General features: G+C 41.5%; 1 protein-coding gene and 1 long non-coding RNA gene across 4 annotated transcripts; one reads left to right on the plus strand and one right to left on the minus strand.

Moving 5' to 3' along the window:
• The first annotated feature begins 1,231 nt into the window (after positions 1–1,231).
• On the plus strand, positions 1,232–19,927 carry NFE2L3 (NFE2 like bZIP transcription factor 3). 3 transcript variants are annotated; one of them, XM_059484779.1, is made up of 4 exons: positions 1,232–1,276; positions 13,714–13,818; positions 14,677–14,760; positions 17,126–19,927. In XM_059484779.1, the coding sequence occupies exons 1-4, from the start codon at positions 1,268–1,270 to the stop codon at positions 18,335–18,337; spliced, it is 1,410 nt and encodes a 469-aa protein (XP_059340762.1). In that variant the 5' UTR covers positions 1,232–1,267; the 3' UTR covers positions 18,338–19,927. The 3 variants fall into 3 exon arrangements, with proteins under 3 accessions (XP_059340762.1, XP_059340771.1, XP_059340751.1); XM_059484788.1 differs by lacking the exon at positions 1,232–1,276 and adding an exon at positions 6,317–6,441; XM_059484768.1 differs by lacking the exon at positions 1,232–1,276 and adding an exon at positions 13,149–13,294.
• LOC132081276 (uncharacterized) lies at positions 13,681–14,889 on the minus strand. Its single transcript, XR_009419663.1, has 2 exons — positions 14,420–14,889; positions 13,681–13,785 (listed from the first exon to the last, which is right to left on the minus strand). It is a non-coding gene; the product is annotated as an uncharacterized LOC132081276 (long non-coding RNA).
• Positions 19,928–23,795: the final 3,868 nt, after the last annotated feature.

The raw sequence follows: 23,795 nt of genomic DNA on the forward strand, positions 1-23,795 counted from the left end.
AAAAAAAAAAAAAAAAAAGGCAACACAAAAAAAAATCCAACAGCAAAAAAAACCCCTCCAAAAATGGAAATGGAAGACTGAATCTTATTCCAGTACTCTAGATTTTTTTAAAGAAAACTGTTACTTCGTTAGAATTCAAGAAACAAGTTGTGCAATAAAACGTTAGGGATACTGTAATACACTCATTGCGTGGTATCACACTGGACCCCGCAGAAAAAGGGAAATGTCGTCTGTGATAACAGCGGAATTGAGCAACTGCACCCGTTACACACAGAGTTATCACTGGAGAAGTGACACTTTCAGGGTCTGCCCGAGCAGCCCAACGCTTTGCTAATGCCAAAACAAGTCTGAAACACTCAGATAAGTAGAAGTGATGAGAAGCGATAAGAGACCTTTTCAGAGGACAGAGAGAACACAACTGGAAATGTATCTCCAGCATGTGTGAAAGTTCCTGTAGTGCTGAGTAGATGTGCCGAGGAAAATGCAGTTCAATAGGTGGGGAAGAAAAGGCACTGAAGAGATGCTTCAGCAGCAGGTTCACTGTAGTTAAAACCTGTATCTGCATCCTGTAACTTTACTTGGAGATTCTATTGACGGGGGCTGTGGAGAATCCCTCAGCTTTTAATTATTTTTTTTTTAATTTCCTCCCGGATACTGCCCCTTGTAACTCATCTCCCTTATTTCCAGCTCGCTTCAGCAACAGCACGCTGTTGCTGCCCGCGGCACGCAGGAACCCCCAGCACACAGGTGGGATCCCGTGCCCGCGGTGTCCCCGCTCCCGCTCCCGTCCCCGTCCCGCCCCTGTCCGCGCCGCCTCCTGTCCGCGGCAGGGCCGGTGCGGCGGCGGCGGCGAGGGGAGCGGGGGGCGGGTTTGCGCTGCGCTCCGCGTCCCGCCGAGCCCACACGGCCCCCGCGGGCCTGCGCCGGGCAGCCCTGGGCCAAGCATGGAGCAGCCATAGGGCAACCACAGAGCACCGAGCCCCGGAGCCCACACGGCCCCCGCGGGCCTGCGGCGGGAAGCCATGGGCCAAGGATGGAGCAGCCACAGAGCAAGCAGAGGGCACCGAGCCCCGGAGCCCACACGGCCCCCGCGGGCCTGCGCCGGGCAGCCACGGGGCAGCCACGGGGCAACCACAGGGCACCGAGCCCCGGAGCCCACACGGCCCGCTGCCGGCCCCGCCCGCCCCGCCCGGGTGGAGCCGCGCCCCGCCCCGCCGTGGGAGCGGGATGAGGCGGCGGCGGCGGCCCCGGCCGAGGCGGCTGCCCCATGGCGGAGGTAAGTGAGGCGCGGGCGGTCCCGCAGCCGCCTCGGCCGAGCGGGGAGGTCTGGGGTGTCCGTGGGGGGAGCGGTGGGGACGCGAAGGAGAACGCTTTTGTGAGCCAGGCACCGTCCCACGAAGAGGAAAAAAAACCGGGCAGGAGGGATGCACACCTCCGGTGGTGTGCGGGGCTGCCCGTGTCCCGGGCGGCGGGAGGCACAGCGCCCAGCGGCGGGGCCGGGCTCCCGCGCTGCCTCTGCTGGCGGAGCCTCCCGCACCGAGCGGGGCCAGCCCCGCAGAGCTGCCGTGCACCGGGCACAGCCCGGCCCCAGCGCCGCTGGCACCTGCCGGCAGGGTGGTAAGGCCAGGACGGACAGTTCTGCTTGGCGTTGCCTCCGGCATCGCCTCTGCTTTCTTCATGTGGGCAGCACACAGGCTTCTCGGGAATATCAGGCATCTGCAGAAACGCAGCTTCTCCAGATGTTTCACATGGTGCACCCCTCACCTGGGCGCAGGGCACCTGTGCGTAGTAATGTGGTAACTACATTTGTCAGTAACATTTCTTACATGCAGAGGGTCTCACTGTGCCAGGGCAAACCTGCGGGCTCCCTTTATCTGCCCTCCGTTATCAGCGCGGCAGTTTCAAACCCGCCGTGAAGCAGTAAGCAGCTGGCAGCGCTGACCAGGTTTCCCTGCTTATTCGCGCCTCATCGTGCAGTCCCTGCCGCGCTTGTGTCGCCTTATGCCCGCTGAGGCCCCGTCCTGCACCGAGCTGAGGAGCTGTGCACAGCTGCAGCCCCAAGATTAGCCAAGCCGCTCGGCTGCGGGGCTGGCTTTTCCCAGTTAAACCGCTGTTGGGAACAGTTTCATTGTTTCCTGCGTAGTTTATGGTCTGGGACTTTTGTGGTGCACTTCGTGGATACAAAAGATACAGGAATGCCAAGACGGTGGGCTTGTGACTGATGTTCAGTACACTTCGAAATACCAAGCTGAACTACCAACATTTTTCAAGTTGGTTTTGAACAATTGTGAATAGCTGGTTTTTATTGTGAATTAATGGACCAGCATCAACTGGTAATTGTTTAATTTGTCATACATTATATATTTTATTTTTCTTTTTAATTTTTTTTTTCTTTTTCCCTATTTCCCCATGGGTTAACTTGGTTATTTTTGTAAAGTAGTTGCAAAACTAGTTTCAACACCCTGACTGTAAGAGATGACTCTTTTTATGTCAAGAGAAGATGATTCATTTCTTTGCTGAGTGTAGCTCTGGGCCTCTCTCTTTACCACAATGCATTCAAGTGAAATGATGATTGGAGGAAGATAATCAGTTCTTGAAATAAAGCATAAAGGGACATCTGTCTAGAAACCCCCATGTCACTTCCACTGGATGTCTTTTGAAGCACACAGCAGGTCCAAAACATGAAACACAGATCAAAAAGTAGGTCCTTGTTTTTAAGGTGACATTAGGTAGCTTTGTCTGAGTCTACTTATGTTGTCAAAACGTTATTGTAATAGTATAATGGATTCCAGAGTGGTTCAGCTGATTTGTAACTTTCAATTTGCCTTTTGTAAACATAGATTTGAGCTATTTTTGTCATTTCTCTTATCCACAGTAGATCAGGATGAGAAGTCTGTGTAAACAGATGGAAGTATTGGGTTTTTTCTGCTTGGTATTGTGTGGCATCATGAAAAGTTTGCAGTTGGATTTAGCCATCCCTGGATTGATTGTATTCATTGGACTCCAGTCCCCGGTGAGAACATTCCTGGCAACACAATGCAAGCTATTGGTCCTTGTCTTTCGAGATCTGGTGCTTAAAACTACTCTTGAAGACAACTGCAGATGAAAATTAATTCAGTGGCCAAAGCATGCTGTTGAGGCATACTAAACTGCAGGGGTTTAAACTGTCCTGTGCTGAGGTGCAGTGTTAGGCTGAGCACTTTGGCTTTGACAAGGAGTAAAGTGAGTAGGGGGGTTCCTACACTCAGCTTGCTGCCCAGCAGTCTGAGATCAGCCCTAACCTTTGTATTCACTACATTCCCAGCAAACCATTTCATTCTGTTTGTTTCTGTAATCAAACATAGGCTTGCTGATGAAATGTAAACCCCACAATATTTTATTGCTTTAGTAATAAAAATAGCAAAATATACTTCCTCTGAAATACACCCTTTAATGGACAAAACAATCATACTAAGTCAGTGTCTTGCTACTCGTTTTCTTAGATGAATGTGTGTAACAGAACCAGGGATAGAAGTGTTTGTACCACTGCAGTGACTGCATTAAAAAAAGGTTTTTTGTGCCAAGTTCTGCACTGTGCATACTGCCCTGTCCTGCATCCCCTACAGCAGGTCAGAGCAGGGTTGGTAGATGTGCCCTATGGCTTAGGGTATTAGTTTAATGCCTCTGCACTGTTCTGATCTGGGTCAGCTACAGAATCACAGCTTGTTGGTTTCATTCTCAGGGATGTTTAAGATTGAGACTAAGCTCCCTGAGAACCATGAGTTTAGAGGAAAAGAAATAAAAAAACAATAAACATTTGCTTTGGGTGACTGGAAATGCATTCATCAGCTCATGCAAGGAAATGGATTCATTTCTGTAGTAATGAAAGGTGGTGATTCTGGCCCTACCTCTTTGCAGAACACCTGAGTCCAAGAGTTTGTGCTCCAGTGGGCATGTTGGCTAAGGAAACAGATAAAAAGCCTAAGAGTGATCCAGGTCTTTTCTTTGGGGTGATTATTTTTCATGCTACTTTTATTTTCCCAGTTCCAACAGTGTTTGTGCTGCATATAGTCTTTCTCTTCACAGTTTGCTGGTAAAAGAGATTGCAGTCCTGGTTGATTTTTTTTTGTGTTCTTTCTAAGAACACAAACAAAATCAACCAGGTTTATAACGGGAGCACCACTTGCTCCTTAATATTCAGCACCTGTTTGCATACTAACATCTCCTATTGAAAACAGGATGCCTGACTTTTTTTGTTCTACTCAAACCTACTCATACAAGTAAGTCACATTGAGTAGGCCACATTGAATTAGTCACACAGGTAAAGTTGGGCATATCTGCTTATTTTTCCCCAATGTGCTTGTAAAGTATTGTTGGATTGCTCAAGGACATGGCTTATTCTAAGGAAAACTAAAACTGAAATTTAGAGGCGCTGTGTGGCTGTGTACATTTTGAAGTTTTAAGCTCAGAAAGAGCCTATAAAAGGGGAGATGGGGGAAAGGCATGTAGCTGACACGGGGTATGGGTCTTATATTGGTGGGGAAAAGAGGAGCCCTTCTACAGGCACATAACTTGGGTTACATTCCATGCCCCACTCTGCCAACTGCATTTTCCTTGGGCTTCTCAATGTAACACTGCCTCAACAACACTTCTGAAAGCTCTTACACTAAGCCCTAAGTCCATGTGAAAAATAAATGAGGCACATTTTTCAAAGCACCTTGAAAACTGTGTGTGAGGAAATGGGAGGCCTCAGTGCTGCAAGAGGTGACATCAGTCCTCTGTGTAGGTAGTAGTATGCCCTCCCAAACAAAGTCCCAAGAAGCTTGTCACACTGCAGTGTCTTAGCTGAAGGTCTTGCAAGGATTCAGAATTGCTCTACTTGATTCAGTGATTTTTTTTTCCCTTTCTTTTTTGTATATCAGTATTTCTGTGTGTGCAAGAGTGTTTATGTATGTATGTAGACATTTGAAGAAAAGGAGTTTAAAAACTCAGTGGTTTCTTTATCTTTTACAGAATATACATGAGAGAATATTTAGATTAGCAGGAATGGACTGTGTAGCTCTTCAGCTTTTTCTCTGTGTTAGTCTCACAGTAAAAATGTTCGTTCCAAATCACATGAACCCCAGGCAGTGATGCTGCCCATGCCAGCCGAAGAGGCAGTACCTGACTGAATGAGAGCAGGAGCTGCTGTGCTAGGTCATTGCACTCCATGTGAAACGAGCTCCAGCTCAGGGTGGGACAGAGAAGGAAAGTTCTGCTCCCACACAAGTCAAGTAGGTTTGTTATATCTGAATGTATTGCATTCTTTCAACAGATCTTTGAGGCTCTTCCCAAGAGCTGAATTCCTGCACTTGAATAAACAACACCTGCTCTAATTAATAATTAACAGCATAACATTGCTGTTGTTTATGAATTCCAAAATTTAAGGAAGAGGATGCACAGTGGATAATTTGTATTGTTTGTACTGTTGTCTCTATGTTACTTTTTAGAAAGGGCAGTGTGAGTCAAATTGAGTGTGAGGTTATGTAAAACCTCATACAAGCACAGTTCTTTGAACACATCAGAGGTAGAGTTTTATGGAAGCGGGGAATGTATCCCTGACTTTGAACACCATTTGAAGTATTTATCTTAAGTGAGAATGATTTGGGTTATGAATTTTTTTTTCTTGGTGAGTGTCAAATTTTGGTAAAGTGAAAGTTAAGTAGGAACCAGGAAGGCTTTTCTCTGAAGGTTTGTCTCCAAAGGCTGTTTCTGTAATCCATTTGAGAGCTGCCCACTGAAGCTGTGTGCTTAATTTACAGAACATATTTCAAATTATTATTTTCTTTTTTTCTTTTGGATTCATTGAGCAGTAGGACATGGCAATATTGCTCTGGAGAGACATCTGGAAGTAGATAAATGGGATGGGTCCCTGCTTGTGGATGGCCCTTACCTGATAGCCAGAACTCACCTTAAGGAGGTGGGGGAAGGACTTCATGGTGTCTCAGAAAGAGGTGGCATAAGAGAAAAGCCTCAAACTTAGTCTTGCAAGGGTTTGAAAAAGCCTGGTCAAAGGAGTGTTCAGGGAGGGTGTTGGAGGAAGTTGGAGTTGTGGTGTAGGACTGACTTACAGCAGCATTTTCCTGCTCTCTGGAGAGTGGCCAAGGTATTGCCAGTGCAGGGGTGGATGAAAAGTGCCTGAGGGAGTAGATGAGGGGAAGTAGAAGAGGGATTACAAGTGAGGGTCAGAGGGAAGGTGGAGATACTCAAATCCTAGAGGAGCTGAGGTGTCAGACTGTGACTTTTAGCAGTGCTCTCTATTCAGAACTGTGAGTTGGCAGGCATTTGGTGTTACAGAGGGGCTGGTACCTTGGAAAAGCTGGGAGTTGGATAAACTGGATGCCTGAGAAAGTGTGTTTGCCTGAGAGGACTCAAAGGGAAGACATCTGGAACTGAATTGCAGACAAAGTTTTATCTGAAAGGGTAATTTTATCCAAAAGGGTTACTGGGTGTTTTGTTTTTATTCAATACTGACTACTGCAAATAAGGGTATACAACCACTCTATGGTAAAGGTAGAGCAGGAAGGGAGGGAGGTACCTTACAGAGCCCTGATGTCAGGTAGTTCACTGACCACAAAAGAAAGCATCTTGGGGCACCAGAGGCATAGAAAGAGATTTTGGGTTTGGTTTTGGGTGGTTTGCTTTTGAGTGGTTTGTTTTTGGGTGGTTTGTTTTTCAGGAGGAAGGAGGGAAAGGGTACACATGGGGTTTGTTTTGTTTTTGGTTTTTTTACTGTGCTCTGTCAGAAACAGTGACTGAATAAATTTAATTACCCTCATCACGTTTACTCTCAGGGATGTTGCATGCTTTACTGATACTGAAATTGGACAGAAAACAAACTTTCAAACACAATTGCAAGTACTAGAAAGCAGGCATTCTTTATTCTCAGTGTGCTGAACACACCCAGAGAATATCTCCTCTGATCGAATGTATTGTGAAACTTTACCAGAAGATATTTATTCCACCAGGACCATACATGTTCACTACAGTGTACTAGCAAATACATAAACATCACTTCTCTGATAACTAATTTGCATGCATGTGCCTCTTACTGGAAGCCCTTTTATGGTCCTGGAGGGTTGTCTGGAGGAGTCCCTGGTCTCACTGAGTGCCCCCAGTGTGACAGATGAACTGGCCTTAGGGCATGCGCTATTCTTACTGCGTGGCTTTGCCACAAAAACCAATATATTCCTCATTATCTCTTTATCCACTGGTTCCAGCTGTATTTAGCATCCTGTGTATCTACTTTTGCGTTCTTTTATCTATTTTGCTATTTAGTCTTTAAGCTCTATTTAGCAACTTCGAGGGAAGCTGAAAATTTCTATTCTTTTTGTTGTCTGTCATTACAATGAAATTGGTTTCTGGTGAAAAACATCTGCACAGGACCAAATGGCTGGAGTGGGCACTTGTTTGGTGTATTTTAAAATCTCATTTTGAGGAGGTTATTGAGCTACTTTCAGCATGAAAACTGATGTTTGAATTGAAGTCAATGACAACACTGTCAGTCTCTGTATCTTCAGCGTGTACCTGTGTCTGCCTCCATCTGGGGAGGAGGTTGGTGTTAATTTTGTGTTGGAACAGAGTGCACCCAGAATGTGTGTTTTGTTCTAGCTGACACAGCTGGCCCATGCTATCTAAAGCCCTGAAATGCATGTGGTTGGAGAGGTGCTATCATCTCACTGCAGCACACAGGAGGGCTCTCCCAGGGAGTGTTGGGTTTCAGCCCAGATGGCACTATTGGGATTTAGAGTAGATAGGTCATAAATGTTTGACAGGTGCCACATTTGGAGTCACATCTATGAACCATTTGATTAACTCAGTTGCACTGCCTACCTGGCATGGTTTATTGTCATTTTTAAGTCTAGCCATATATAACAAGGAAGTAACTTTGATATTTGGTGTGTCCATCCACCATTCCACCCTCCACACATCCTAAACCCCAGCTGCATTTCAAAAAATAAAGTACTCTTCTCTTCTGGTGTTTTCAGGATATTTTAGGGTTTGTTATGCCTATAGAGAAACAACAAGAAATATTTTTCTTTCTATTTTTCTTATCTATTGAGTAGATATCAGTTTGTAAGATTATTATCACATATTTAAAGTACACAGGAAAAGAGCAAGATCACTACAATTAGAGTTGAATTATATCAGATACACCTCATTATATTTAATTATTAATTGTATTTAATCCTACCAAGTAGTAAAGTGGTTACTACTGGTTATGTTACTAGAAACTGTTTTGCTTAACTTCTGCTGATATTGTGCAAACTTAAAGGATTGTTGCAACACAAACCATTCTAATGATTCTATTCTGGAAATGCCACTTAATTATTCAAAACATGGCAAAGAGCACCAGGCCTGTGCCACATCTTTTCAGCTAATAACTTCTCTGGTTCCACAGAGAAGTGCAGTTAGTAATGGAGAAGGGACAAAAGTTTGTAGAAAACCATCTCAAAGATTAATGAGCAGTTTAAAACTTAACAACTAAAATAAAGAGAGCATAATGTAGAGTAATTAGAAGATAGCATATGAACAGGATACATAAGTTAACAGCACCAAAATAAAAATGTTCTTTTGCAGGTAATTATGCTTGTGTGCCTTTGCTCCAGCCCTGGGGTATTTGTAGTGATAACTCTGAGTGTGACTGCAGTGAAACTGCTTTGCAGGGGCAGGTACCCCCTGCCTCTCAGCGCTGTCTGTGCACCCAGGCAGGCCACCCTGTCTGCTCTGCTCTCTTCCAGCAAGCCCTTTCTGTTACTCCAGAGCTAGTTCAGGTATTTCTGTGCACTTGTAGCCCTGGGTTGTGTAGTTCTAGTCCTGTGTGCCACCTGCACATAGATCAATAGCTGAAAATAGATTTATTATGCTTTCTGCTGCTCCTTCAGAGGGATCTTCTTCACCCATCCAATACACCACAGTAGACCTATTTGTATTTTGGTGTCATTACAGGTTCTGCTCCCTGTACATTCTTTTAAGGACAGCAGATAAGGCATGGGTGTAGGAAGCAAGGGGAGGAGATACATGGAGGAAAGTTTGATGTACAGTACACCCAGTTCATGCTGAGATCAATACTGTGATTTACTTAATTGGAATCTGAAGGCTCTATTTTTAACACAGAGTAAGAAACTCTGGAAACCTGCTGGAGCAGGCAGCATGCTTCCAATTAAGTGTAGGCCAGGCCACCCACAAAACCGTACTTTCTCTCCCTTCCACATTGATTCTTGGCCCTCCTTAAGTAGCAGATTTGACATAAGCTACTACTTCTCATTTTGATAAACTGAAGCCTGTAGCTGACCTGTGGTGAGCTGCACCTTAGGGAAAGGGCAGGTACATGGTTAGAGCCCAGCCTCCCACATACAAGGCTGGTGGATAATTTGGTATGTCATATTCAGTCTCAGACTGTGTTCTTTAATTTAAGTGGCAGGAGCAAGATGAAAATTTCAGATACTTGGGATTTTATTTTTTTATTATTATTTAATGATGAGAATTTTAGTGTAGCTCTCTGGCTTTGTGCTTGCACCGAATCCTTCCAAATGCAAATCAAAGGTTGCCCTCAGGTAGGGTTGCAGTTTACCATTTGGAAGCAGCCTACTGATGGAGGCAGGAACTTCCACACCCTCCAGTGGTAGAAAGGGAAAGGCTTCTGCAGTTGATGGTATTATTAAGTCTTCTACAATCAGCAAAAATTAAGTCTTTTTCTCTAGACAGAGACAACCATGTGCTTTCCTGATTTCCTGGGCTCAGTGGAATTGCTGTAGCTCTATTACTGTTTATTCTGTTACCCTTGTTGCAAAATAAGGATGGGAAGGACAGAAACACTGAATGTGGCAGCACAGTGCTGAATAAATAGTATCTATGCCTAATCCTTCTTGTCATTAGATTAATATCCTCTGTAATAAAACTTCTGTCAATAGATGTACATCCAGTCTGTAGAATTAAGGTATCTTTAATGAAATGCCTTATTCAAAAACACAGTGTGGCTGTTTCTTGTGGAGAGACCCCTCCTATTCTCCCCATAGCAGTAATCCTGCAGTCAGTCCCAAGTGATACAACAGGCATGGAAGGAAGCATTCTGTTGTTGAGCTGTGCTGTTCAGTCATTCTTCATCACTGAGGAAGACTAACAAGCTGGTGCAAAGTGCAATAAAAAGCAAAAACCAGGGCATACCTGGTTTATGCAAAAAACAGCATTATCCAGGGGATTTTTGTGAAAAGCCAAAACAGAGAAATGAAGGCAAAAAGGTTGTGGTTGATTGCTGTATAGAGGGTTTTGCTGAAATGATGCCCTAGGTGAAAATTTGTGATGTGAAATACCTTACGTATGCTGTATCTATGCCACCACTGTTGTGAAAACCTGGCTGCAGGGCCAGGATCCTTCCGCAAGTCCTCTGGTAGTGCTGAAAACAGTTTTTTTCAAAGGATGGAAAATCTATTGTAGTAATAATCACTGTGAACTGTCATGATATCTATTTTAATATCATCTGCTGGAGGAAGAAATGGTGTTAGTAAGACTGATCTTCAGAGCCACACAGTGCAGCATTGTGAGGCTCACTCAGAAGAGATGACACATTGCCTTTGGCAAGCCACAGGGAATGGGCACGACTGCAAGCGTGAGACCCTGCTCCCTCCCTTCCCCACCGGCACCTCTGCTCCATTCACGTCAGCAGGAGCTCTGTGCAAAGATCAGAGGGACATTCTGACCTCCGTTTGTGCTTAAGGCCAAGAGTCCTTTAGGCAAAATGGTTTGTGATCCTGTAGTGCAGTTGGTGGCTCTCAGCCTGGAAACTGTGGGTACCATGACACCATCTATGGCTGAGTAGAGAAAATAGATATATATTTTTTCCTAAAAGATAACATAAAAATTAATGTAGACTCCAGATAAATTCCAAAATTTATAGTTGGAAATATTCTCCATTTCCTTAGCAGCCAGGAGTTTTATCTACTGATAAGAAAAGACCTGAAGATTCAGTTGTCTTTGAAATTTTGGGGAAATTAATACAAGACAGTGTCACAAATTTCTGTGAGCTTCAGGAGCATCTGGTTTCCCTTCAGAAAGGAGATGTCCCATCAGGTACATCAGAAATTTAATTGTCCTCACAGTGGTTTGGGGAAGGACCATCTCCATTGTAGACTGTGACGGTGTTCGCAGGGGTCTTAGGATGAGGGAAGAGACAAGGATCTGACTCCATGTTTCAGAAGGCTTGATTTATTATTTTATGATATATATTATATTAAAACTATACTAAAAGAATAAAGAAGAAAGGATTTCATCAGAAGGCTAGCTAAGAATAGAACAAGAAAGAATGATAACAAAGGCTTGTGTCTCAGACAGAGAGTCCAAGCCAGCTGGCTGTGACTGGCCATTAATTAGAAACATCCAACATGGGCCAGTCACAGATCCACCTGTTGCATTCCACAGCAGCAGATAATCAATGTTTACATTTTGTTCCTGAGGCCTCTCAGCTTCTCAGGAGGAAAAATCCTAAGGAAAGGGTTTTTCATAAAGGATGTCCGTGACAGTAGACTTCGGCAGACCAGCATCATCTGCAGTCAGATTTCCACTGTAAGAAAGTTGAACTGTGAGGATTTTTTATGATCTGTAGGACACACCATGGGCTCTTCCCAAGGCTTCCCCAAGCTTTTCTTTGCCCTGGCACAGGAATAGGTTTATACCCCTGGAAATTTTAAAAGGAGTGATAAATTTTAAAACTTTGTGACTCATATACCTTCTGTATACAAACCTAATGCTTGCAGTTGGTTTTTAGAGGCATCACATTATAGATACCACATTTCTAACTATTTCCTGCATTTGCCTCTTCTGCAGCCAGTAGAGTAATGAATTTGCTGTGTTATCCAGGAGCTGAATGCTCTGCCACAGCAGCAGCTTTCCAGGCCACTTGGCTCCAGAGGAGCTGCTTAAGGTCCTTATTGAAATTGTCCTTGACTTCTAACTCACTTTTGATGATCCTGCATTTTATTAATTAGAATATTAACAGGTCACACGAATTTGACAAGTGGTAGGTTGCTTCTCTGTAAAATTAAAGCCTAGCCCTGATCTTGCAGGCACATAGGTATGGGACCAATTTCATGCCTGTGATCTGCTCCATTGGACTCATTTAAGTGTTTGCAAGTAGCTAATTGCCATGTTCTCAGTGTCTTGTGTAGTAAATGCCCTCTCCTGTTCAACTACATGGAGAAAACTGTTGGTTAGGAGGTTTGTTTTCTTGTTACTGTTTTTTTGTATGTCTGTATGTCTGGTTTTAGGCAAGCAAATTTGTTTTCTCATATTTGGCAATAAAAAAAATCATCTGGTCATTTCCAGATGCAGCTGACAAAGAAGACATTAATGTATTGGAATATAATTTCTAATGAGTAGAAACTGTGTTAGGCATCACTGAAGGAAACCCTTCATTCCTACATTAAAATGACAGATGAGTGCCCTGTAGATCTATTTGTTTTTTCAAATGGCTGTTTATAAAGCTAAAGTTCTCTTCCAATCTTGAAAAGAAAGCACAGAAAAATTGAAAGCAAACAAAATTAGTTTAAAATGAAATTAGTTTTCATATTTTTAAATATTTAAATAGAATGTACAAAACTGAAAATAATGTTAATTTGTTATAAAGTTATATTTATTTAATTTTTCTCCAGAGTCCTCTTTTTGAACTTTTTATATTTACTTTATAATGTGTTTTGTATGAAGGAACAATTTATAAAATTTTATATGTTTTGATGACTGTTACAACTGCAAGTTTTATGTAGTTTATGCTTTCATAACAAACCTGTGAAGTAAATTGTTTGCTGAGATTTTTAGAACTGAACTCTGTCTCATTATCTTTGCTGCTGTTGAAAACTTGTTTTTACTGCTCCTGCCACAGCATTTTTCTGGGAATACCTGGAACTAATGCAGTGTGGCCACTTGGTTTCCTGGCTGCTGCTCCTCTGAGTTTCACATTTTAATAATACAGCCTTGCCCTGCAAAAGCTGAAATGTAAAAATATTTAAAAATATAAATACACACTTTTAAAAATTAGGAATTAGCACTGATTCCTTCTTATTACAGCAATACTCCAGCCCTATATAATAAACAATGAAAAAGTCTGATGATACAAATATAAATAAAATAAAACTTTTTTTTTTATATTTGAGAATTGCTACGGAGGCCCCTAAATTTGAACAGTCTCATCACTAGAGATTAAAAACCTCCATCACTTGGATAAATGAAAATGGGTAATGTCTACATGGAAGTGATGGTAAACAGAGTTGCTGTTACTATGCAGGTAAGCAAGGGATTTTGCCAACTGGTAATGTATAATTGCTGCTTTATAATTCCATCAGTGAGTATCTATCTGGCTTGGATATGTTGTTGTGAAATGACCTCCAAAAGACACTGATAATCCAAACTTTTCATGAAATCACATCATGGTTCTTTGTGTGGTTTAGAGGAATTTGTTTCCAATGTCCATTTCTGCTGCAGATGGGTTCAGTGCCTGGGCACCAAACCAAGAGGTGGTGGCTGCCCCCCTGAACTGACACTGGTCTTACTCTGCCCCCAAAGTCTACACACTCAGTTCATCCACATGACCTGTTCAGTGCATATTTTATTTGGAATGCTATCACTGGAAGAGAAAAAAGTGCTTTTTAAAGATGAATTTTGAGAGCAAGCTGTGTAATAGAACTGTTTTATTTGTGTCTTCAGGATGTTGACCTGAAAGCATGTCAGGGAGCTTTGGATGACTGCTGTCCACCTCCAGGAGAGGATCAGCTGGAACTGCAAGAACAAGAGGAGAAAGACAAAAATCAAGTAAGTGATAAAAAAAAGGGAAGAAGGGAAAACTGAAGAGGAAGTGAGGGAGGATACAGAACTTATCACTAAGATAAATAGTAGTAAAAAGTTTTGAAAGGAATAATTTATTTCCTCTTTTTATTTGAAATGTTCCTTGCCAGGGCAGGAAAGAAATGCTCACTTCAGACAGTGCTTTGTGAATGATGCCCTTGTACACCTTTTTGAAAATTGCCTCCTTCCCTCAATCCCTCACTATTTTTTGTGTAGTTGAAATATTCAGAGGTTTACAGAAAACACTTACAACTAATTATTTTTTAATTTGGGTTTATTTTCTGTGTTATGAAGGTGTTGTGTTTGTGGGTGAGGATGTTTTTGCCTACAAACACTAGAGACATCGATGCTAAATTATACTGCTCTCACAATTTATATAAAGCTTGATGCTCAGATGTAGAATTACATTTGGGGCACTGAACTCTTCAGTTCTGCTCTCTCTACGAGCTGCAATGAAAAGAGCACTCAATTTTCTTGAGACCTTGTGAGAGCTGAGAACCTCTGATCCAGGTGCCTTGCCAGCCTCTCTGTTTGCCACTCCCCTGAGAGCTTGGCTTTGAAAAAATACCTGATTTTTCCATGCTGGTGGGGAGGTAGAGCTTCAGAGGAGAGCCCAGTTCTGCTGTTGAGGGCAGAGTAGAGGTGCTCAGGCCATGGAGCTGATCTGCTCGTTCTAGCAACATCTCATCTCCCGTCAGGATGAAGACTTGATAGTGGGGTCAGCAGCAGTGTTGCACTGTGCTCTGTTTCCTCTCAGACTTTGATTTGTGCCTCCTTTTAGGTGAAATAACTGTGCCTTACACCATGTTTCTCTTTTTGTCACAGAGCAACAGCAACTATGTAGATTCCATTCTCTCCTTAGAGGGCTATTTACAGCTTCTGTCATCACAGGTGGAAAACATGCTAGAGGTAAATGAGATAATACAGGTATTTCAAATAGATTTGAATGCAGTCAGCAATTACTCTGTTTTATCAAATGAAACTACCACAGCCTACCCTACCCACTCTGGGAATTTATTGACAAATCAATGTAGTAAAACTTACCTGAAACTGCTAAAGATGCTACTATCCACCTTTTACGGCAGCAGTCATTGGCTTTACTTGAAAAGTTTTCCCCAGCAACTTGTCTGGTGTAAGAGCTTTATCTTTAGTGTGATCTGGTGTTCAAAGTTGGATGGAGCCACTGGACAACTCAATTAGTTCAACTAATAGTTGCGTTTCTAAAGCCTAATAACCAGTTTGTATTTATGCAGCAGCTCTTGTTGTGTTTCTCTAGAGCAACACTGATTTATTACATTTATTACACATTTATTTATTGTATTTGTGGTGAAGGATTACATTTGTCATAAATATTGGGTCAAGTGCTTACAGAGTTGCTAGTCTCAAGAACAACAGATCATCTTCACTGGAAATCAGGTCTGTCAGCATTAGCAGTAAACCCATTTAGTGTTTTGGGGTTTTTTTGTATTTTTAAATCTTGTGGCCTTCTGATACTATATTTTACTTTCTGTGTGCCCATCTTCACAAAAACCAATTGTTATCTTACCTGAAGTCTCCCCCTCCTCCCACAGCTCATAGCTGCAACTATTGACCATAAAGCTACTCCCTACATTCCTCTTTTGCTATACTTTAAGGGCATCTTATATACACTTCCCATCACAGGATCCTCTTCTGGGGTCATTAGTGTTTTCCATATAACTCCATGCTTATCTGGTTTTGGGAATCTCTAGCTTGGATAGTACCTTCTAGCCCATAAATTAGCTTCCTCTTCTGTTCAGCTCTGGAAATGGATTGCACACTAACGAGACGTAGAAGTTCATCAGTTTAGTTTTCTCTGTTCTCAAAATTTGAAAGGAATTTGGCTGCAGCCTTTATACAGCTGTTACAATACACAGTAACACATTGCATATTTTATTTAACATTAATAATGCACTGCCATCTTGTGACAATCTATCTGATGAATTTGGATTGATTGTTTCTGCTAAGTATCAAGTCTTTACAGTGAGTGGAATTTTTTGATAGCTGACTTACTAAGAATCATTCTTTTCAAAGGATTGGTTGAAAATAGCATCTCTATCCCACAGACTGCAGGTGGTCTGGTACAAGGTAACTCCCTAGGAGAAATAAGGCAAGACCACCTTCTTGTTGCCCGAGCTCCCAGTAAGCATAATAGGGAACCTAAGATGTTCTGGTCCTTATGGTACATCATTCCTTCCCTGTGGAAAGTGCTTTTTACATGTTCACTGAATGGCAATCAGAAAGTTCTTTCCTGAAACACAGTAAGGATACTCAACTATGGAGGAATCCTATACACTTCCTACTTGATGTATTTACATTCTCAAGTACTTTGTATTGATCAGAGGAGTTCATGACTCCTCTGCCTTTGTGCTTCTGAGACCCAGCAACTCTAACTCAGGTCCTCAAAACGTGGGCCTTAGTGCTACTACAGCATTACCAGTCCACTTTATTGTTTGAACATCAGGACTGAGGCATCACATATCAGCTTTGGTTTTGTAAAAAAACCCTGAGTAGTAATTTAAAGTCAAGACATCCACAAAAGGCATGACTTGGTGGGAGGGACGTTACCTCCAAACTGATCAGTAAAACAGTTCAGCTGAATTTTGGATGCAATAGAATTCAGTTAAATGGAACTAAACCAAATGTGGCACCTCACAGGCCTGAAAACTTCATAAACTGTGAAATAAGTAGTGAGACTGCAAAAGCACAGTCTTAATATTCCTGTCTTCCACTTTTTCTTCACTGCTGTCCTTACTGGTTAACTTCTGAAGATGAGCTATTTATCTTCTTTAAAAAGTTTGGTTTTTAACAGTGTAGCACCTTGAACCAGCTCTCTCTTGAATCATCAATACCACTGCCAGGTAAAAGGGTCATGTCACTCCTCCCAGCAGGACATTTTTTAGATCAGATCAGACAGAACACATAGGCCACAGTTTGTACACTTGGCAGTAGTCCCGTTTTTCCCTCTCAACCCTAATCGGTCTCACACTGTCCTTTGCAAGTCCTTTGCCCATTCCTTCAGTCACTTCTGCACTCACTCTTCCTTCCTCCTTTTGCCATATGACTATACAGATTATGCTTTATACAGATGGGAAACAGCATTCCAAATAGCTAGAAGAAGAGTTTAACATACAAAAATTTGGCTTTAATAGAATAAAGTAGTGGAATGTTAAAAAATGTTCGTGACTGTTTAGGCAGGGGATGTAGAAGCATTCGTTTTATGAAAGATCTCATTTTTTCCCCCTTCATCTTTTAGGTGAACTTACTGGAAGATACACAAGTTGCTACTTCTAGTAGAGGCCAAGACCCATCATCCTCACACCACAATATAAACTTGACCCAGACACTTCACAACAGTTTCAGTCCTCCTGATGCCATACTACTAAGAACAGACTACCCCACTCAATTAAATTCAAAACCAAGACACTTACAAAGGCAAGAGTTTTTCCCTCAATCAAGCACTGATATCACAAATCCAGAATCACAATTTCATGGGTCAAATTTGACAGGGCTGTTTTCAGCTGCTGATCTTAGAAATCTAACAGCCCATGATGATAATTTTGATGAAATTAAGCTCATGTCTTTGGCTTTGGAGGAAGGCTTTAGTCCTATAGAAGTTTCTCAGATCTTTGAAGAGCCTGGCTCAGATTCAGGACTGCCTTTGAATTCAAATCACAGCACCACCTCTTATTCAGTCTGCTGTGAAGGTTCTGTTGGGTACAGCAGCGGTGTTAAATCTGCTCCTTCGCACGGCTTAGGAGCTGTTGGTGGCCACTGCCAAGAAAACATTAAGCACAGCCATGTTGAATATCCAGGTGTTGCAGAGTGTTCTACAGAAGCCATGCTTCAGCAGTTTCTTCATAATCACACTTACAATCAGCTGCCAAGTCAAGCAGCATCCACTCCAGAGTATTATCAACAGATGTGGATGAAGAAATCAAACGAAGTGAAGGAGAGGTGCCATAATTCTACTGCTACAAACCGGAGCAGAGATGAGTGGCGTGCAAAAGCTCTGAGAATACCGTTTTCAGTGGAGGAAATTGTAAGCATGTCTGTTGACTCTTTCAACACCATGCTAGCAAAGAACCAGCTGACAGAAACTCAGGTATCACTTCTACGTGACATCAGGCGAAGAGGAAAAAACAAGGTAGCTGCCCAAAAATGTCGTAAACGCAAACTGAATGCAATTCTTAACTTGGAAGAAGATGTGTGTAATCTCCAAACACAAAAGGAGAGCCTTAAAAAGGAGCACTCCCAGTGTAGCAAATTAATCAACCAGATAAAGCAAAAATTAAACAACTTGTACCATGACATTTTCAGTAGACTGAGGGATGACCAGGGTAGACCTGTTAACCCACGCCAGTATGTCATTCACTGCAGTAGCAATGGTAGTGTTTTCATAATACCCAAGCACTTGGCCAAATCTGAACAGAAACAAGATAACAGAAAAGAGCAGAAACAAAAGTAAGATGACTGGAGATCACCTAAATCACCTTTATTTTGCCTGCAAGGATGATAAGAGTACTTGTGTAACAACTAAAAGTCAGTCATTACAGCAGTTCAAACAGAACCTCCACTTGAGGAGAAACACTATGTTGAAGAGTCTGGCAAACCTAACCAGCTGAGATTTGTTAGAAGGTCTGTGAGCTGAGGCTTCTGGATGAGGAAATCTGTTTAGTTTTAGTTAGAATTAAAGGAGCTAGACCATCAGTGTAGTTTTATAGACCTATGTTAAAACTAGGAATTTAGTTACTGGTAATGGGGGGCAGAGGGGAAAACACCTGTGAGAGATAAAGTCAACTTTGGATCAATGTTACACATGCAGGAAAATGTTTTAGTCTTGAATACTTGACTCTTATACAGAAAATGATCTTATTTTATTCTCTAGCACTGAAAGAAAAATTATAGTTCTAGTGCATCTTCCAACTTAAACTCACTGTGGATTTACATAAGCTCAAGAGATAACTGCATGCTTTGCATTTATTCAGAACAGTTCTGCTTTTCCTGGTTTTCCTTTGAGGAGAGCAGCCCAGGAGGCTACTGCATTTTTCCTCACTACTTTCAGCATCATAACTCCAAGCAAAGATAGCCTGCCACTTAATTTTACAACTCATACACTCAACCTGCAAACATGCTTAAAAATAGTGTCTGATTCAATATTTTCTTACCTTCATCCTCTGCAACTAAATCATTCTCAACTTTCTTCCACAAAAATGACCAATGGTGAAGGAGTTTCTGTTCTGTTTCCTAGTGACTGTGATATTTATTTGTGTCCCTTCTGCTTTCCTCTATTTTGACACCTTCCTCAAGAAATATTTGAGTTTTTCTCTGTGGCTTTTTTAACTGGTATTTTAAAGTGTTTTTAATGTTTCAGATTTAATTTTTTAAAATATACATTTTACTTAGTCTTTAAATTAAGTTGAACCAAATGACTGTTTATCTATACTTGTAATTTTGAGGTTACACTCTGATAGTGCTCCAAATGAAGAGTTTGACATTTATTTGTGCTTTTAGAAAGGAGTTTTATTCACTTACATACTTACAACATCTTATCCTTTAGTGTTTTACAGCCTGAAAAAGGTCTGCAAGAGCAATGGCCTAAAAGGCCTGTAATGAATGATAAGGAAAGAATGTTGAGGTATATTATTATGAAAGTAACTACTAATATTGATTTCTAGATAACAACAAATACTTCTTGTAATTTTATAACTAAAACACATAAAAATGGTATTTAAAAAGTTCTCATTGGTCATGGCACGATGACAATGGAACAAACTTACATTCAGGTACGATAAAAAAATCACTTGTACCAATGATGTAAGAGCTCCACATACAAGCTTAAATGCCAAATTATACCTGCTGAAGAAATAAACTGCCACTACCATGGAAGTCACGTTGGCTACTTGCACTTATCTGTAACAAAACTGATACTATCAAGTGATATTTTCTAAAAAGGGAGCCCTAAGATAGTGCCAAGTGCACTGAATTATCAGTAATGAAATCAGACTGTTTGAACAATTTTCTCAGCATTTTCTATTAAAATATTTCTTTAAATAAATGTGTGCATGTGCTCTTTATTGATTCCACCACAGTCTCACATTGCTAAGTGTAAATTCATAGCAGAAAGTCCCATTACTGACGGTATGCTATTTTTTGCTATTGGTTAAGCATCAGTGTGAGACATACCTATCCTAATCAGTATATATATATATATATGATGAACTGTTAACTTTATTTCTAGTTGTAAAAAGAAAAAAGAAGTGCATATTCAAGTCAGCATGATCATTATCAATTAAATGACATAAACATTTTAAAATCCACGCACTTACTCTTTGCAGGACAAGGTCTTTAAACCTACTTCACTGCCTACATGCAAATTCTCATAGCTACTACAGTTACGCTCACAACTGAGAAATCCAGAAAGCCAAGTATTTCTGCTTTAGGGCTTCACACAGGGAAGAAAAAAAAGCCTGAACTTTTTGGTGCCCACTCCTTCAGTAGCAGTGGCAGGTGAGCTCTGTGGATTTTTGTAAGGCCAGCTGCTAATGGAGTATTGCATATACCCAATTGGGAAATAGCTACACAGTTACATTTTGGTACATGCCAAAAAGAAAGTATGCTGTAACCCTTTCAAAACACAATACTAATGGAAAAGCAACTTACTCCAACTGATCCATTTATCAGCCCCAATACCATTCCATTTCTTGTAAATTTGCAGATTGTGAAGGATTATGAACTGCCCTCAGCTAATTCAACTGTCATAACTGCCCAGAAACTCTGTTTCTTTAATGTTGATGTAAGACCCTCAGTTCCCCAGAACCCAACAAGAAACTCTACTACAAAAAACTGAGCTGAAATACTGATTTTGGGCAGACTGCAACAGTACTGATGATACAATGAACTTTATGTCTGGATTTTTTTTAACCATCAGCTACCTGCCCACAGGATAAAACAACAGGTGGAATTCAGACGGGATATCCCATTTTTAATTGGAGTAGACATTCATTTGAAATTACTTCCCTTTCTGCAACTAGCCTCTGTTTAAAAGTAAAATTCCAAACAGACACACGCACACAAAATCCACACTAAATGAAAATTCCCAAACATGGCCTGGTCTTGGCTATGCTTTATAGTTCCATGTCCTTAAACGATGTGTGGTTAGGCTAGCCAGCTGAAGCTTTTGATGCACTTTATGTACTGGCCTTAGACCGTATTTGCAACCTCTATACCAAAATAGAGACACTACAGAATTGAACTTTTCAGGTAAACAGGACAAATCAAAGTTGTTACTGAAAGGGTTGTAAAATGTGGTAACACCTGACTCAAGTCTGTCTTGTCTTTATTATTGACAGATCAAGATTTTCACAAAATCAAGATCCCAAGTGTACAAACCAGGAGCTTTATTGCGTGGAAAGACACAATATGGTATCAAACCTACTCTGGAGCCAGATGGCACAAAAACATTACAGCTGCATCCTACCTTTCCACTACTCTGTTGAAACACAAGCCTCTGAGGTTAGAGTGAAAACACTTATTAAATATAACTAGGAAACCACTAAGCTGATGATTGTAAACATAGCTGTTGACAGTAACAAAACTCAGAAATACCCAAGTGGGAGTGGTCATTAAAATACTGGTCCCATGACACAGCTTTGAAGTAGTCTGTAACACTTCAGTGCTAAACTGCACTTATGTTAATAAGAGCTTATCTGCAAGAGGTTAGGAAAGGTCAGATTACATAATACACTTTGTGGACTGTATACCCATTATTGATGGCAGCAACTTGTACTACAGAGCATTACCTGCTGGCTGCTCCAAGATTCACTCCTGTTCTGGAGAAACATCCACCAGCAGCCAAGGCAAGCTGAGTACTCCATCCAACTGCAACCCCACTGTGGTTGCTTTCTGAGCTGTAAGGCTGGACACTCCCGCAGAGGCATCCTGCGAACAAGCGCACCCGAGACACACAGCTGAAACGCTGCACGCACTTTAAATGACCATTGCTGTACTGCACTAAAGTGCAGCTTTGAATTCATGTTTTAGGTTTTATTCAATGGCTTTGGCTTTTTACAATGCCAAATTTTACAAGCTGAAGATGTTCCTGCTCAAGAGCTTACAATCTAGTTTTTAGATGAAGGAACCAGAACAAACTTCAATGAGGAAAAGAATGGACAGAGCACTTCATGAGTATCAACTTGTCAATCTTTGTCTCAAAACACACACACACATTTTTTCATCTCTGGGAGTCATCTAAAAAGAATCTTGAGGACGGAGGTGGCAGAGACCTATAAATAAGGCAAGAGGACACTCAACAGCAGGGTGTAGTGAGAAACTGTTTATTAAGTAAACTAAAGAGATGGCAGATGTAACCACGTGAAGTTGTAGTACTGTAGTGTGTATCTCTCATGAAGTACTGCTACTTGACACCTGCTGCACAGCTACTACACCACCATGAAGTCTACCAGCCACCCATTTTCATACAATATCCCCAAATGAACATAACAAGGGGGGAAGAAAAAGTGCTGCTAACAGCAATTTTCTAGGACTTTCCCCCAGTCACTCTTTTTTGTACAGTGAAGCAGCATGGGAGGTCTCACAAGGTGCCTGAACACTGCTGACCTAATGTTCATAGCACTCTGTCAGGTAAGTCACACAGGTATTATTTATACAATTTTACTGCTGATGAACAAACCAGTTCTTGCTCCATTAACTGGAGTAACTCCTGACAAAATTTCTGTGCAACACAAACCAACAGTAGCTGCAAAGCAAAAACATGACTCTTATAAGGGACAGTATTCTTGCCAAAATGGATTATTACCCAGACAAACCCTTCTATGTAACACTCCTATCCTAGACACACTGAATGGTATGGCTGAATAAACATGAAGAGAAACAGCCTTAGATGGAAAAGCAACAGCACTACTATGGTAGCGCTCACTTGCATCACACGCTACTTCAAACACCAAAATAACACTGAACCTACAGGGAACACACAGCCCCAGTATGTTCCCAGCAAATTATCCTCTACCAGTGCTGCCAAAACAAACTCAGCTGGCAACTGTTTGAAAATTCAGATCCATTTCTGGGGCTGGGGTGTTCTTCCCCAGAAGCGATATGATTTCACCACAGATCATGTACATTCACCATCAAACTAAAACAACACAGTCTTTCCTACACATAAAAAAGTTCATGCCCTGTTCATTTTACAGCATTAACAGCAATTGTTGGCGTTTTCCTGAATGTTTTTTGGAATCTGCAGCACAACAGAAATGAAAAAAATTCAACTTTCATTGTATATAACACAAAGTCTGAGTGGCCAGAACTCTACTACTGACCTCTTTTCACCATCACTTTATAAATACAAGTCATACTTGACTTTTGGGTGTTCTTTGGCTCATGTACCAGTTAGCAACAAGTTACGTTGTTTTTCTTTCTTCCCTCAGTTTGCTGCACGAAGTGTTTGCTGGGGGAAAGCTGGACCTAGTACTGACCACCTGATCCTCAGCTGTTAGTACCTGGAAACAGTGCAATGTTACACTTACTTGGAAGACTAAGTCTGTAGTGACAAAATCCCACTTGACTGAAAGTAAGAATCCATTGTCTACAAATTGATGACCAGTAATTGAGCACACAATACTGCTTTTATTTGAAGTTGCTAACCTCCAGTATCAGGTTGACTCAAAACAGTGAATTGTTTTACCACATTTGCTGGTGACCATTGTTGACTGTCACATTCCTTAACTTTTAAGGCCGTACCAAGAGAAAAGTTATGAAAGTTCAAAAGCAGGACATCAGGAAACTTAAAGACACCAGGTTTTCAAGACTTGAAATATCCAGTAATTTCATTCTTGCACAGTGCTGTCTCCCCTACAGGCTCCCTTCCCCCACTGCCATCAGATCAAAATGAGAACATTCTCAAGGAAAAC

Source organism: Ammospiza nelsoni, chromosome 1 (assembly GCF_027579445.1).
Source record: "Ammospiza nelsoni isolate bAmmNel1 chromosome 1, bAmmNel1.pri, whole genome shotgun sequence".
Taxonomy (NCBI): Eukaryota; Metazoa; Chordata; class Aves; order Passeriformes; family Passerellidae; genus Ammospiza; species Ammospiza nelsoni.

What these genes read in the sequence shown, in the direction of transcription:
- NFE2L3 (XM_059484768.1), top strand. Translation starts at nt 13,235, where the DNA reads ATGAAAATGGGTAATGTCTACATGGAAGTGATGGTAAACAGAGTTGCT. An exon ending in AGGAGAAAGACAAAAATCAA is followed by an intron (nt 13,819 to 14,676) that starts GTAAGTGATAAA and finishes TTTTTGTCACAG; the next exon opens with AGCAACAGCAACTATGTAGA. An exon ending in AGGTGGAAAACATGCTAGAG is followed by an intron (nt 14,761 to 17,125) that starts GTAAATGAGATA and finishes TTCATCTTTTAG; the next exon opens with GTGAACTTACTGGAAGATAC.